Here is a 13975-nt window from a genome sequence, read left to right as displayed (position 1 = left end):
GCCTACAAAGGATGGAAGACGGGATTCACCTCCAAGGAGGATTATTCTGCACTGGTCCAGTCCTGCAGGGAGCAAACCAGGAAAGCCAAGGCTGCAACTGAACTTCAACTAGCTTCAAGCATGAAGGACAACAAAAAGTCCTTTTTCAGATATGTGGGGAGCCAGAAGAAAAGCAAGGGCAATGTTGGACCCCTGCTAAACCAGATGGGGCAACTGACGTCCAGGAAAAAGCCAACCTATTAAATAGGTACTTTGCGTCAGTCTTTCATCAGTCCCATTGGACGCCCATGCCTGCTATGGGACAGGGAGATCCGGGTGATGGGGATCCCCTACCCTCCATAAATGCTGACCTCGTGAAGGAACACCTTGAGAAGCTGGATACCTTCAAGTCAGCCGGCCCTGACAATCTGCACCCCAGCGTACTCAAGGAGCTGGCGAGCGTCATAGCCCAGCCCCTGGCACGGATCTATGAAAACTCCTGGCACTCTGGTGTAGTGCCCGAAGACTGGACGAAGGCCAATGTGGTGCCAACCTTCAAGAAAGGGAGGAGAATGGATCTGGCTAACTACAGGCCCATTAGCCTGACTTCTATCCTGGGGAAGATCTTAGAAAAGTTTATTAAGGAGGCCATCCTTGAGGGACTGGCCCAGGCTAACGTTCTAAGGGATAGCCAGCACGGGTTTGTTGCGGGTAGGTCTTGTTTGACCAATCTCATTTCCTTCTATGACCAGGTGACCTATCACCTGGACAAGGGAGAAGAGATTGATGTCATATATCTTAACTTCAAAAAAGCTTTTGATCTGGTATCCCACGATCACCTCTTGGCCAAACTGCCCAGTTGTGGCCTTGGCTCCATCACGATCCGCTGGCTGGGAAACTGGCTCTGTGGTCGGACCCAGAGGGTTGTAATTGATGGCAGTCGCTCATCGTGATGCCCTGTGACCAGTGGGGTCCCTCAAGGCTCTGTCCTTGGACCCATATTATTCAACATCTTCATTAATGATGTGGACATTGGAGTCAGGAGTGGACTGGCCAAGTTCGCCGATGACACCAAACTTTGGGGCAAAGCATCCACGCCAGAAGATAGGCGGGTGATCCAGGCTGACCTGGACAAGCTCCGCAAATGGGCAGATGAGAACCTGATGGTGTTTAACACTGAAAAATGCAAGGTTCTCCACCTTGGGAGAAAAAACCTGCAGCTTCCTTATAAGCTCAGCAGTGCTACGTTGGATAGCACTACAGAAGAAAGAGACTTGGGGGTCATCATTGACCACAAGATGAACATGAGCCTGCAATGCGATACTGCGGCTAGTAAAGCAACCAAAACGCTGGCTTGCATCTATAGATGCTTCTCGAGCAAATCCCGGGACGTCATTCTCCCCTTGTACTCGGCTTTGGTGAGGCCGCAGCTGGAGTACTGCATCCAGTTTTGGGCTCAATTCAAAAAGGATGTGGAGAAGCTTGAGAGAGTCCAGAGGAGAGCCACGCGCATGATCAGAGGTCAGGAAAACAGATCTTACGATGATAGGCTGAGAGACATGGGACTCTTTAGCCTGGAAAAGCGTAGGCTCAGGGGTGATCTGATGGCCACCTATAAGTTTATCAGGGGTGACCACCAGGATCTGGGGGAACGTTTGTTCACCAGAGCGCCCCAAGGGATGACGAGGTCGAACGGTCACAAACTCCTGCAAGACCATTTCAGGCTAGACATAAGGAAAAATTTCTTTACTGTCCGAGCACCCAAGGTCTGGAACAGTCTGCCAGCGGAGGTGGTTCGAACACCTACATCAAACACCTTCAAGAGTAAATTGGATGCTTATCCTGCTGGGATCCTATGACCCCAGCTGACTTCCTGCCCTTTGGGCAGGGGGCTGGACTCAATGATCTCCTAAGGTCCCTTCCAGCCCTAATGTCTATGAAATCTATGAAATTTTACGCAAGCCATTTTAAATAAGCTAAAGCATGATTCTTGAGAAGCCAAAAATACAAGACGCTTTTTAATGCAACTGCACAATTCTACTATTAAACTGGCAAGGAAAGAACTACTGATTTTACTTTAGCCAGCAAAGAATTGCATCTCAGATGTGCAGTGTGTTAGTCCTGTCATTAAAGTGTAAACTCCTATTCTTATTTATTGCAAAAAGGCAGCAAAAAAGTGTTTCTACAAATCTGAAGAGATTAAAAATAAATAGGTAATATCAAATCAAGATTGTATCTGCAATATTATTCCTACCATTATAGATATATTATAGAGCAGGTGCAATATTGCTTTTAATCTCACACACTGTGTTTCCTTACCCTTAATGATGCATTAGTGAGGGTTACATTTGCACTTACGACTAAGCAATGTGTTTATAAAAATAAACCACATAAAAAGTATCGTAACTGCTTTTATTATAAAAACTAATTTACAGGTCTGTTTTCCAGTACATTTTTTTAAAAAAGTACTGCATGTATCAAACATTTATGATGGATTTCATCACTGTTAATTCTCTTTTAAAGAGCTGTCAAATATATCCCAAAATTCTCTGGAGAAGAGCCTCAAGATATTTAAGCTTTTTGGCTTTCTACAGAGGAAAGGAGAGGCTTAAGTAATTTATGGCATGAGGAAAACATACCATTAAAAACTTAATACTTTGTCTGAAGAGCATTGTTTTGGAAATGCCATAAATATAAAACTTAGAAGAGGATTTACATCTTTGCTTTAGAACTATCAAGAGCTTCAAAGTTAAGTTAGATTTACTAGGGCAGATAAATCTCATTTTGGAAGGTTTGACAACATTTATACTTTAACAGCTCTTTAAAAGGAATAATGGTGCACACAAGCTACAAGCTCCATGTCTCAGTGTATTACACAAAAATTAAAATAAACATGGAAGACCAATATCTTTACATTTTATTCTTCTTTACAAAAAGAAGAATCTTAAAAAAAAGCATGTAGTAGTCCACTTGTGCTTAAAATATTCAAATGCATGAGAAAGCTAAAAGGGAAAAATACACGTTTTTGTACACCATGATCAAAGAGTTATGTTATAAATCTTTTGAAATTGCACTGTATTTAAAATACCCCTGCAGTCAGCTCCATTCCTAAGTACAGCTGTTAATGCTGCCTGTCAGTTCCTATTCAGCCTAATTGCCAACCTGTGGAGGCCCTTCGGGGATGAGTGATGTGAAAAAGGTGGTGATAAAGGACCAAGCTGAAGCCATAAATCCAGGCTGCTGCTCTGTATTTGCATCTTCGCCTGTATCTTCTCCACTGTCTTCTTCAATCCCATCATCCATAAGTCGCTCCTTTAAAGAGAAAAAATTGTTTAAGTGGTTTAAGTGCCTTGATACGAAAAAAAAGTGGATTTGAGGGGGAGAAGCTTTCCACAAAGTACCAATTTCATCAAGGCAACCCTTTCCCATAAGGACTACTAGCATAAGCAGAATATGCACGGAGGTGGAAGAAATCTAATTATCAATTCTTTAAGCTCTGTACCAAGCAGTTGAGAATTTATTTCAGACAGAAAAAGGTGGGGATGGCACTGAACTGGTTTTACACAAATTCCTTAATGGCTACCACTTAAAAACAATGTTTTTCTTCACTTCCAGAAATATCTTATACAGAGGTTAACTTTATTGCAAGAAAAAAGGGAAAATGCATTTTCTATCTTTATGCCGTCCAAATTCAAGCTTCAATTTTGTAGTATTATTCATTTAACAGAAATGTGGAAGGGAATACACATAAGGAAATATGAAACATCCAAGCTTGTTTTCACCTACCATCTCTTCAAGGTCAGGGTTATTTACATTTTGCCCATCATGGTTTACTTCTGCATTATTCGCTGCCTGTTGCTGGCCTCCCTCTTGCCTAAAGGGGAACCATCCAGCTTGGTGTCTATTCAATAAAATGAAGAATTGAGTACAGTATGTCTCTAAATCGTAAACCTGCAAAATTGCTTCTACAAGTGGAAAAGATAATTTCTACTTATGGAATGATCTCTCATTCAACTTATTTGCAGAGCATTCTTCTTCTGATTAGATTTTTCAGAGATAATGGAACCCGATTATTTCTAGGTAGAAGTAATTTAACAGATTCCTATTAACCCGAATAGCAAAAATTAACTGTCTCTTGAGGCAGCTCTTTTATTTTAGGTTAACCTTGTAAAACAGCATCTTTCCCCCTCTTTCCTACCCCCTCCCCCCCAAAAATAACCCCAAAACCAAGGTCCTTCAGGTTAGGGGAAAATCTATTTCAGAACCATGTATAACTATGGCAAAAGGCAGTGTTCTGTAAGTTTTAATAAGTTCCACAAGGCAGTCTGTTAGAATTTTTTTCAAAACTAGCCTGACTGAAAATTTAGTCAATGGCTGATAGCACAAGTTATGTAGCTCTTTCAACCCATGCTATATTTTAGAATCTGTGCACTGTAAATCAGTTGTCCACCATGTAAAAATCACTACCTTTAGAGGAGCTCATCTTTTAAACCTGCATTCACTGAAATGTACATCTTCTAAATCACCTGCAGTGCAATGCAAGTGTATTATATGACACGTCCTACTTCCTCTCATATCCCAATACAGCCCTTAATGGGAGAAGATTTTTTTAAAAATCATTAATGACCTCTGAAATTCTGTAGAAGATAGTAATTTCTTTTAAAAAAAATTAAGTGTGTAGTAAAAGCTTTCCTCTTCTGATAACTCTAAATGATGGAATCCTTGGCATCTCTGATGGAGTGCACACAACAAATTACATATGTGCTTAATTCAAAGCAGAGTTGAAGTTTGCAGTTCACCTTTAAGATCCTATACCATTAAATACGTGATGTAATTTAAGCTCATGCAAACATGCCTTTCAATTGCATGAACGTTAGTTCCTCTTTTACTTACCTCCTAAAGAAACAAATTGGCAAAACCATCCCCCATGTAATTTCAGTAGACCAATGTAAATTACATCAAGATCAGGGGAATCAGACCTCTGACTATCCCAGGGTAGCTGCCTAGTGCATGCACTTATTACTAGGGGGCACCAATAAAGATTTTTTTGGCTGATGTCAATAGCTGACCCCTCACCAGGCGTATCAGCTGATACTTATCCGATAACAAATTTACAGGAATGCAGCTGGGCAGCACAGAGAGCCGTGCCCTGTAAGTAAGTCTGTGGAGGGGAAGGGGCATGGGGACGGGCAGATCAAGGCCCTCACAGTGAGAGGGCGAGTGGGGCAGGGGTGCCGGGCAGTGAATGGGACCCCAAGGGAGTGGGACAGAGCTGCAGGTGGCTCGTCCAGGGGATCAGCATCCTAGCACTTAAAAATGGCAGTGGGGGTGCTTAAAGCTCACTGAATGAGCTTTAGTACAAGCTCCACCACTACCACTTTTAAGCATCAAGATGCTTTTAACCGGTGCGAGGACAGATGCAAATTGCCGGTTGTGGGCTTGGCACTCTTTGCCCTGCTGCCTTTGCACTGGGAACTGCACACTGGCTGCATCGTTCCTACTACCCAGCCAGCAGCTGGGGGCACAGCTTGCAGCTACAGCCGGACAAGCAGGGGGCACATGGCCAGTGTGCAGCTCCTGGAGCAAAGGCAGCAGGGCGAAGAGCTGCCAAAGTGGGCAGACAGTCTCTGCCCCTGTCCCCGCTTAGAAGCATCTCAGCACTTAAAAATGATGGTGGCAGTGCTTGAACTGAAGCTCATTTGATGAGCTTTAATTCAAGCACCTCCACCACCATTTTTAAGTGCCAGGATGCTTATCCTTTAGATAAGCCGCCCGCAGCTCCATCCCACTCATCCAGGGGTCCCATTCACCACCCTGCCCTTGCCCCAGCTCCTCCCTCACCATGGGGACCTCGATCTGGCCCTGCCTCCCCCTCCGCCAAGCCTCTCATGACTCCACGCTGCCCAGCTCCATTCCTGGTCAGTGCATATGTGCAGCTGTGTTCATGTATGCGGCATCTGGGGGCCCTGGCCAGAAGGCATATTATATTTATCGGTACACTACTGACTATACCACACAAAAAAAGCTGATAGCCAAAAATGTTAATTTTCCTTCTAATCAGTGCCAATGTATTGGTGCACCTCTACTTATTACTGTACCTCATCACTAAAGTGGAAAGGAGTAAATGTTAGCAAAGACTACCCACAGGATCAGTGGGACCTGACAAAGCTTGAACTAGTATACCCTTACACAGTTGGAGATTAATCCCTGCTTCTTTCAGGCAAAGTTAACTTTGTCACCTATGTTTTTTTAATTTTCACCAGGGTAAACATGATGTTTCTCCATGCCCCAAGTCCTGCTAACAGTTGCAGGTGTTCCTTGCAACAGTTATTCTGTTGCTATACTCAACATACAAATGCAGTGTTTTTGTGATAAGGGTTTTTGTCTTCCATTTTTAGTGGGGGGACAGACAGAGGAATACAGAATCAAGAACTATCATAAAAATATTTTGAGAATACATCTGAAAACTTTGTTCTGTTTATTTGAAGTTCCTGCTCAGGTGTTTTCCTTATTAATAAGGATGGTTAATTTCTCCATTATCAAGTGTTTGTTTTTCAAACTTTAAGTCCAAATAAAGTGATCCAAAAAATACTGTATTAAAAAATATAGTATTTTCTTACATTGATAAATACACACAGACCGACAATCTACATGTCTAAGCAAGAGCCATATTTAACCAAAATTTTTTTACTCACAAATAAACAAGTAGCATGGCTCCCATTACCATGACAAAACGACTGAAGGAGGAATAGAAGTACACAATGCTGAGAAGAATGGCTGCTCTGGAGAACGTGTACATCCAGTCCAACCAGTCTCGATTGAAGTCCTCCTCATTCACGACAGGACCTCCTTGTGCATTCATCTGAACATTCTGGTTTACAGGCCTGTTCTCTGGTGCTGCTACGTTTGGTGCTGCTGCGGGCTCATTTGCAGGAACATGCTCTGAATTTACAGGCTGTGCAGCTGCCGATCTGGCTGGCTCAGTGCTGGATGTCACTTGGGCTGAAACAGCAGCTTGGCTAAAAATTTAAATATGCGTTTTCTGAAAAGCCAGTTTTGTATGGAAAACATTTGAACCCAAACTTCCTTCTGGCTCCTCTTATAGACAATCACCATAGAAACACAAAAAAGTTGCAGTGAACTTCCAGATTAGGAAGTGACTTCATGGGAAATACTTCTCCAGCTGACTATACTACTATTTGTCCACATCTACACCCATTATAATCATGCCTTTTCTCAGCCCAAGTCTTTTCTGGTGGATAGATTTCCCTCAGAAGTTGTATGTTACTTCCACACTGCATTCTCAACTCCTATGTTAACTAACAAAAAGGAATCAACATCAGAGACTAAATCTCCAAATGAGCAAAAGACACTGACACAAAAGAAGCCCATTTCCCTGGGTATTCTGGTTTAAAAACAAGATAATCCATTTCAGTCAGTAGAGGAATTTTCTTGGCCATAAGAAGCTGAATTATAAAAGTTTTATATGAACATTCCAACTACAAATATTTTAATAAAATGTTTCCTGGAACATAAAACTAACCTGCATTAAAAGAAAACTTTAATTCCCTCAGCAAAAGTATGTTCAGCGTAAAAAGAATAAACTTCAAAACCCCCCAGAAACTGAAATTATAGATCTCATACAGCAGCTATCTAAGCTTTTTATATCTTGTTTTCATCAGGTATCCAAGCACTAAGAATATGCAAGTTAACTTACTATTGCATGTAGTACTGACGTGCATACATTTGTTGCCACCATATCATCTGTAAGGGGCTAAATGCAGGGTACATAGAAAATCCAGTAGGAACACCTTGCCCTGGAAACTGGTTACCTACGTTACTGTAGAAAATTAAAAGAAAAAACAATTTCATGACATGGCTATTAATAGAGTAAAAATGCATCATTTTAAAATAGATGACAAAGTACTCCCACCGCCCCCCCCCCGACACACACACTTCTATTTGCTCCATGTGAGACAACACAACATCTATAAGACCTAACTGACATCCACTGGATAATGCCCAATCCATTACATCAACTGCATTACTATAAAAAATGAAAAGCACTTCATTGGATATAAAATGTAACCACAATAATTAGATGATCAATGCACCATTTTAAAGGTACAAGAACTAGGTAAAATTATTTCCATTCTAAAAGTGTTTTTGTTGTAGCTGGAGATGATCATTAGCCACATCTTCAACTGATGGGTTTGTAGTCAAAACACTGAAGGTTAATGCCTTATTATGATAAAAAAATTAAGTTTGCTTCTTAAATAAAAGCCCCTGAAAAATATTGTATGTTCACATAGACACATCCCCGATTTAGACTCCATATATACAGATGCCAGCACTAAAGACTTTTCAAGAGATTGTCTTATTTCTTATAAGGAGGAAGCGCCAATGAATACACAGCTTATACAATCAGAAACACCAAGGACTGAATAAGCATAACAAGAAAACTAATCTTTCATCTCCAGAGGTGGCTTCTGCAGAACATGGTTGTATGACACTGCGAGGACACTGTAGGAAGTTTGCTACTCTGTACTCATCATACATCTATTTTGTAGATACAGCATTTTGCTCCCTAGGGAATCTTTCACATACAGAAGTTTTTAAAGCTCTTACAGGGAGGCTGAAAGTAGTAAACACTTCATAACTCCCGGGGTATACAGGATCTTGTATATTTTTAGAAGATTCCCAGTTCTCTCCCAAACATCTTGATGTGAGTCTATCACAGCCACTAGAACATGACACTTGTTTCTTCTGATTGCAGGTAGCAATATTTCAAACTGTGTAATCCTACTGAAGACTACATCCCTACCCTGGGTGACAAACTCTTTGGAAAGATGGCACTAAAGCCACTGAAAAGCACTACATTTGTAGGGCTAAATACACCACTGTAGTTATTAAACAAAAACCACAAAAAATAAAATCAAGCATACACCCATTCAAGCTGTTTGTAGCATTACAGAGATGCATAAAGTGCTATGAAATGGTAGCATTTTCAAAGACTATCTTCTTGGTTTTGCAGCAATGTCCATATAGTTATAAGTTACAGGGGATGCTTCTGGCAGGGGAGAGGGCAAGCAGACAATGATCTAGCATCCCTGAGTGGAAACAACACAAGAAGCAGCCCCCTTTGAATCTGCAGCTCTCTAGCCAGGGTAGCTGAACACCTACACCCCCCCAAAGCACTACATTTTTGTAATGCTGTGAAGTGCCAACTAATTCTGTAGTACAGAATTACAAATAAATGCTTGTCCATACCTTAAAACAAGGGAATAGCACAGCACAGGGGACTGGCACAAAGCATGCACTGCATGCAGTGCTCCACTAGACTGACCCTGCGTGCCAGTTCCAGCACAATGACAGCCTAAGCACCCAATCCAGACAGGCCCTAGAGCCAGGACACAGGGCCCATCTGGCACAGGCACCACATACAGCGTGTACCTCAGACTCTGTGCTGCATGCAGCACCCAGTGCCAGTTCCAAACCACATACCACGTGTGACACAGACCTGGGTAGGGGAAGGTGGGGGACAGTGCATGCTGCATGCGAGGCACTGGGCTGGACTGCCTGCACACAGCACAGGGAACCAGTATGGGGCACATGCTGCATGCAGCACTATGTCAGACTGGCCCTGTGCACTGGGCCCAATGTGTGGCCTCAATCAGGCCCACAGATCAGCCCAGCAACCCCGCTAGATGAGTTTGACACCCCTACCTTAAAAGGCCCCACTTGCCTACCAGCCATTCAGATGCACTAGGAGAGGCCAAAGAGAAGAAGGGACAGAAGACAGAAAAAAGAGACTGTTCAGAACCTGTGTCTAATCTCACCATGCACTCTCTCTATCAGATTTGCTGCTCAAATCTGAGCACAAGTCATCAGCCAAATCCTTCACTTTAATACGTCCAACACTGAGACAAGGAATATCCTGCTACTTTTCAAAGAATCATTTTGCATTTACTTATTACCTACTTTGGTACAAGGCAAAAGTTATTAACCAAATTACAGGGAACAGTCCTACAAAGATACTGGAAACCAACTCTGATTTTTAAAAAGCTAAAGTTAACTATCAGGCTCTACAATGCCTCAGGCTCATTCTGAGAAATCAGCAAGATTGATTTAGGTCTGGTGACAGTGGCTGGACAAGTCTGTACTTTCAGACTGCCAAGAGCTGATGGGGCTGCCTGCAAGCCACCCCCTCCTCCCCTTTGCCCAAGGTTGCTGCTGTGGTTGCCAAAAGATGGGCTCTTGTTGAATCAGTGTTCTGGCACCTGCAGCAAAACTGCAGGGCCAGGCAGGAGCTACACCCATGACAAAACACTGGCTGCTGTCCCATGGCTGGATACCACAGGTCTTCAGACAATGGCTGTCAAAGCACAGCCAAGAAGGGCTGCTCAAGCAGTTGTGGGGACACTGCAGCCCCTGAAGCCAGAACACCAGACAGGGCGCACAGCCACATGACAGCAGCCCTCCAATTCCACTGGCTGCTGCAGTAGCAGCAGCAAGATCCCCTGACTGCTTGGGGCTGGGCAGGCTATCAGGAAGCCAGCCACTCTCCTTCCCTCTCTCCCCCTTAGGGGATGAGAGAAGGGAAAGCAGAATATGGGATGTTAATAGCTCTAGAAACCCCTGTCACACCGTGTACAGGCATTAATATTAGCACTAGAAAATCCAGAAGTTCCTTTTTGAAAGTACTACTATTTTGTAGCACTTTGTAGCACTACCAAGACACTAAAATAGCTTAAATGGCTGCACACAGCAGTATAATAAGTGAATAACGGCATACTTAGTGCTACAAATTTAATGCCTGTCCATGGCCTAGGAGACTTCAATCATAGAATGTCCTAAAGCTCCTTTTACCTCTTACACACACAAGCAATTTTCATGCCTTATTACCAAGCTTACTAGATACTTCCTTTTGTGAAAGGCAAGCTACACCTTTATACCTTACACTGTCAAGCCTTGAGGACCATTCAATAGTTTCTCAATGCTGCTGCAACTTGCAATGCTAACTTGTGAGAAAACATATTTGGAAAAATATGACAGCCATTAGCACAGTAATTATGTAGCTACTAATATCTTACTAGTAACCCAGCAGTTTTCAAGCTGTGGGACGCCTTGCCAAGGGAGTGTGAAGGAAAATGGGGGGAGGGGCACCATGCACAACGCATATTTTACTTTTATTATTATACAAAATAAAAGTTATATTTGACAACATCACACATTGAAAGCGCACAAGTGAACCTTCTGCAACTGATTTCACAGGTGTTACAATGTACTTAATTAAGCCAGCATAACAACCATAGCAACAACAACATTTCCCGCATTCTGGTTTAATATACCTATCATACCTACTCTTACAACACACAGAAAATATTACAACAAGCTTTTGTGCAGCGCAACTTATTCTGCCAGTGAGTTCACTATTTTTCATACTAGTATGAGGCGAAAAATGGATCAGTACTTATTGCTAAAAGTTATTGTTTGGAAACGAAAGGCAGAAGCTGAAACAGCTAAAGTCATTAAGTACAGTACCTGTGACTTTGAAACTTACAAGTGTAGGTAATTTAATTAGGTCATTTAAATTGTTTTAATCTCTATTAAGTTTATGAAAGTATATTTTACATGTCCATTCTGTCTGGGTTGGGGTGGGGTCGGGTGAAGTGAACAAAATTGTAACTCAAAGCAGGGCTCAGCTGAAAAAGTTTGAAAACCACTGTAGTAACCTAATAAAGGAGGCATGAAATTTAGGAACTGACCAAAAATAAACCACAGTTAAGAGAACCTTTCAAGGTAACAACACTGTCCAAGAGCTGGCTTGCTATCTAGAGGGGATATGCACTCCTTCTAGTGTACTCCAGAAAAGACAAAGGAGGGGCAAGGAGCAGACCAGCTCAGAAGTCTGGCAGCACTGCAGGATAAGGGCTGCAGAGCAGAACAGGCTGAAACTACTACTACTCCACAGAAAACCATCTACAGAAGATTAGACCAGGAAAGGCCAAGGCCCATCTGCACATTCAGTAACAACTGCAGCCTCAGAACAGTCCTGTTAGGAAAGTGTACCTTCCACCCCTAAGTGGCTGACAGAATTCAGATTAATTAATTTGGCAACAGTCAACATTTAATGGGAGGAGGGGGAGAGTGTAAGGAAAAGGTCACAGTAAGAGAATAAGGTTTGAGAAAGAATTATATCTTGCTGGGGTAAATAGGATTAATGGTGTACAGGAGCAATACTAATAATTGGTGTGGGAGTGGTGACGTGTTAAGCATCAGTGGAACAAGAAAGCACGGGTAGTTCTCACACTAGCTAACAGTCAGAGATATTTTTCAACCCCTCATTTGTTTAGAGCATGTTGTTAAGAATGTTTGGGAACCAATTATAGCTTGCAAACAAAGTATATGGCAAAGGCAGTGATGTTTGAAGCAACTGGCAACCAGCAACACCTGTCCCAGATATTTGTAGTTCTACTGTAGAATTGGTAAGTATTCTATGGAGACAGCTGAATTACATTTTTATTGTCCTGGGGTTAAAGCTATACACTAGCTTCAATTCATGAATCCCAAAAGCAACAATAATAGGAGAGTTGTATAAAGAATGTGAGCAACACTTAGGCTAGGGAATGACATTACACATAAACCAGTTTAAGTGATCGTAGTACCATCCATGTGGGCACTAATGACGCGACCAGGAGTAGTTTGGAGCACATCATGAGAGACTACAAGGCTCTGGGGGACAAGCTTAGGAAGACAGGAGCACAAGTAGTTCTCTCATCTGTTCTTCCGGTGAGCAGATGCAGACAGCACCACAAGGCCTGCATCGGAGAGGTCAACCAGCGGTTTCGGAGCTGGTACTACCAGGCGGGCTTTGGATTCTTCAACCATGACCCACACTTCCGCACAGAAGACATGCTAAGGCAGGATGGGCTACATCTCTCCCCAAAAGGTAAGCGTATTTTCTCTTCCAGGTTGGCTGATCTCGTACAGTGAGCTTTAAACTAGGTTCATCAGGGGATGAGGATGCAGAAGTGCAGGAGGACACTCTGATGTCAAGCCAGGTGATGCAAGCAGGAACAACACAGGTAAGTGACAAGGGCTCAGGCAAGCCTGAGAACAAGAGGGCAGCATGAACATCCACAGGAGATCTCAACTGCCTCTACACAAATGCTAGAAGCATGGGGAATAAGCAGGAGGAACTCGTCCTCCTGCTAGCTAGCAAAAACCCAGACCTGGTTGGGCTTACAGAAGCCTGGTGGGATTCTACCCACAACTGAGTAGTAGACATCGAGGGCTACAGGTTGTATAGATGGGACAGAGTAAGGAAAAAAGGGGGATGGGGGTAGTGCTCTCTGTTAAAGAGCAGTACACATCCTCAATTATCAGCATGGGTTCAGAAGAGGGGCAAACTGATGCGCTCTGGGTTAGAATGCAAAGGGATCATGGGGAAAGGGACTTGATAGTGGGTGTCTACTACAGGCTGCCTCACCAGGGGGATGAACTGGACCTGGAATTTTCAGGTCAGTTCACGGAGGCTGTAAGGACAAGGGATGTGGTTGTCATGGATGACCTAAACTACCCAGACATCTGCTGGGAGGATCAGTCAGCCAGGTCTGAATGCTCACGTAGGTTTTTATCCTGCATAGAGAACCTCCACCTAATCCAGGAGGTACACAATCCCACCACAAGAAATGCCTTGCTGGACTTGGTCCTTGCCACAGGATGACCTGGCCAGGGATCTGCAGGTGCTCAGATACCTAGGCGTTAGCAACCATTATCTGCTGGAATTTACTATCTGGCACAGGATGGTGAAAGCAAGCACTTAGGCAAAAGTCCTTGACTTCAGGAGGACCAACTTCAATGAGCTACAGAGATTAGTAAGAGAGACACTGGGGACTCAGAGCCTCAATGAGATGGGAGTCCAGGACGGGTGGTTGTTTCTAAAAAAGACGATCCTCCGTGCTCAGAGGGAGTCAGTCCCAACGTGAACCAA

General features: G+C 43.1%; 1 protein-coding gene across 2 annotated transcripts in view; it reads right to left on the bottom strand.

Annotated features, from left to right (window-relative positions):
- Positions 1–2377: 2377 nt before the first annotated feature.
- HERPUD2 (HERPUD family member 2) overlaps positions 2378–13975 on the bottom strand; it is a 33154-nt gene continuing 21556 nt past the window's right edge. For both annotated transcript variants that reach the window (XM_090050164.1, XM_090050163.1), the window contains exons 5-8: positions 7697–7819; positions 6675–6998; positions 3766–3880; positions 2378–3291 (exon numbers count right to left, since the gene is read on the bottom strand). In XM_090050164.1, the coding sequence (XP_089906290.1) occupies positions 3130–3291; positions 3766–3880; positions 6675–6998; positions 7697–7819 (724 nt within the window). In that variant the 3' untranslated portion in view covers positions 2378–3129. The remainder of the gene's footprint in view (positions 3292–3765; positions 3881–6674; positions 6999–7696; positions 7820–13975) is intronic.

Source organism: Crocodylus siamensis, chromosome 5 (genome assembly GCF_052110815.1).
Source record: "Crocodylus siamensis isolate JL-2025a chromosome 5, ASM5211081v1, whole genome shotgun sequence".
Taxonomy (NCBI): Eukaryota; Metazoa; Chordata; order Crocodylia; family Crocodylidae; genus Crocodylus; species Crocodylus siamensis.
The sequence above is the reverse complement of the archived record's forward strand: the minus strand, read 5'-3'. Positions and strand labels throughout refer to the sequence as shown.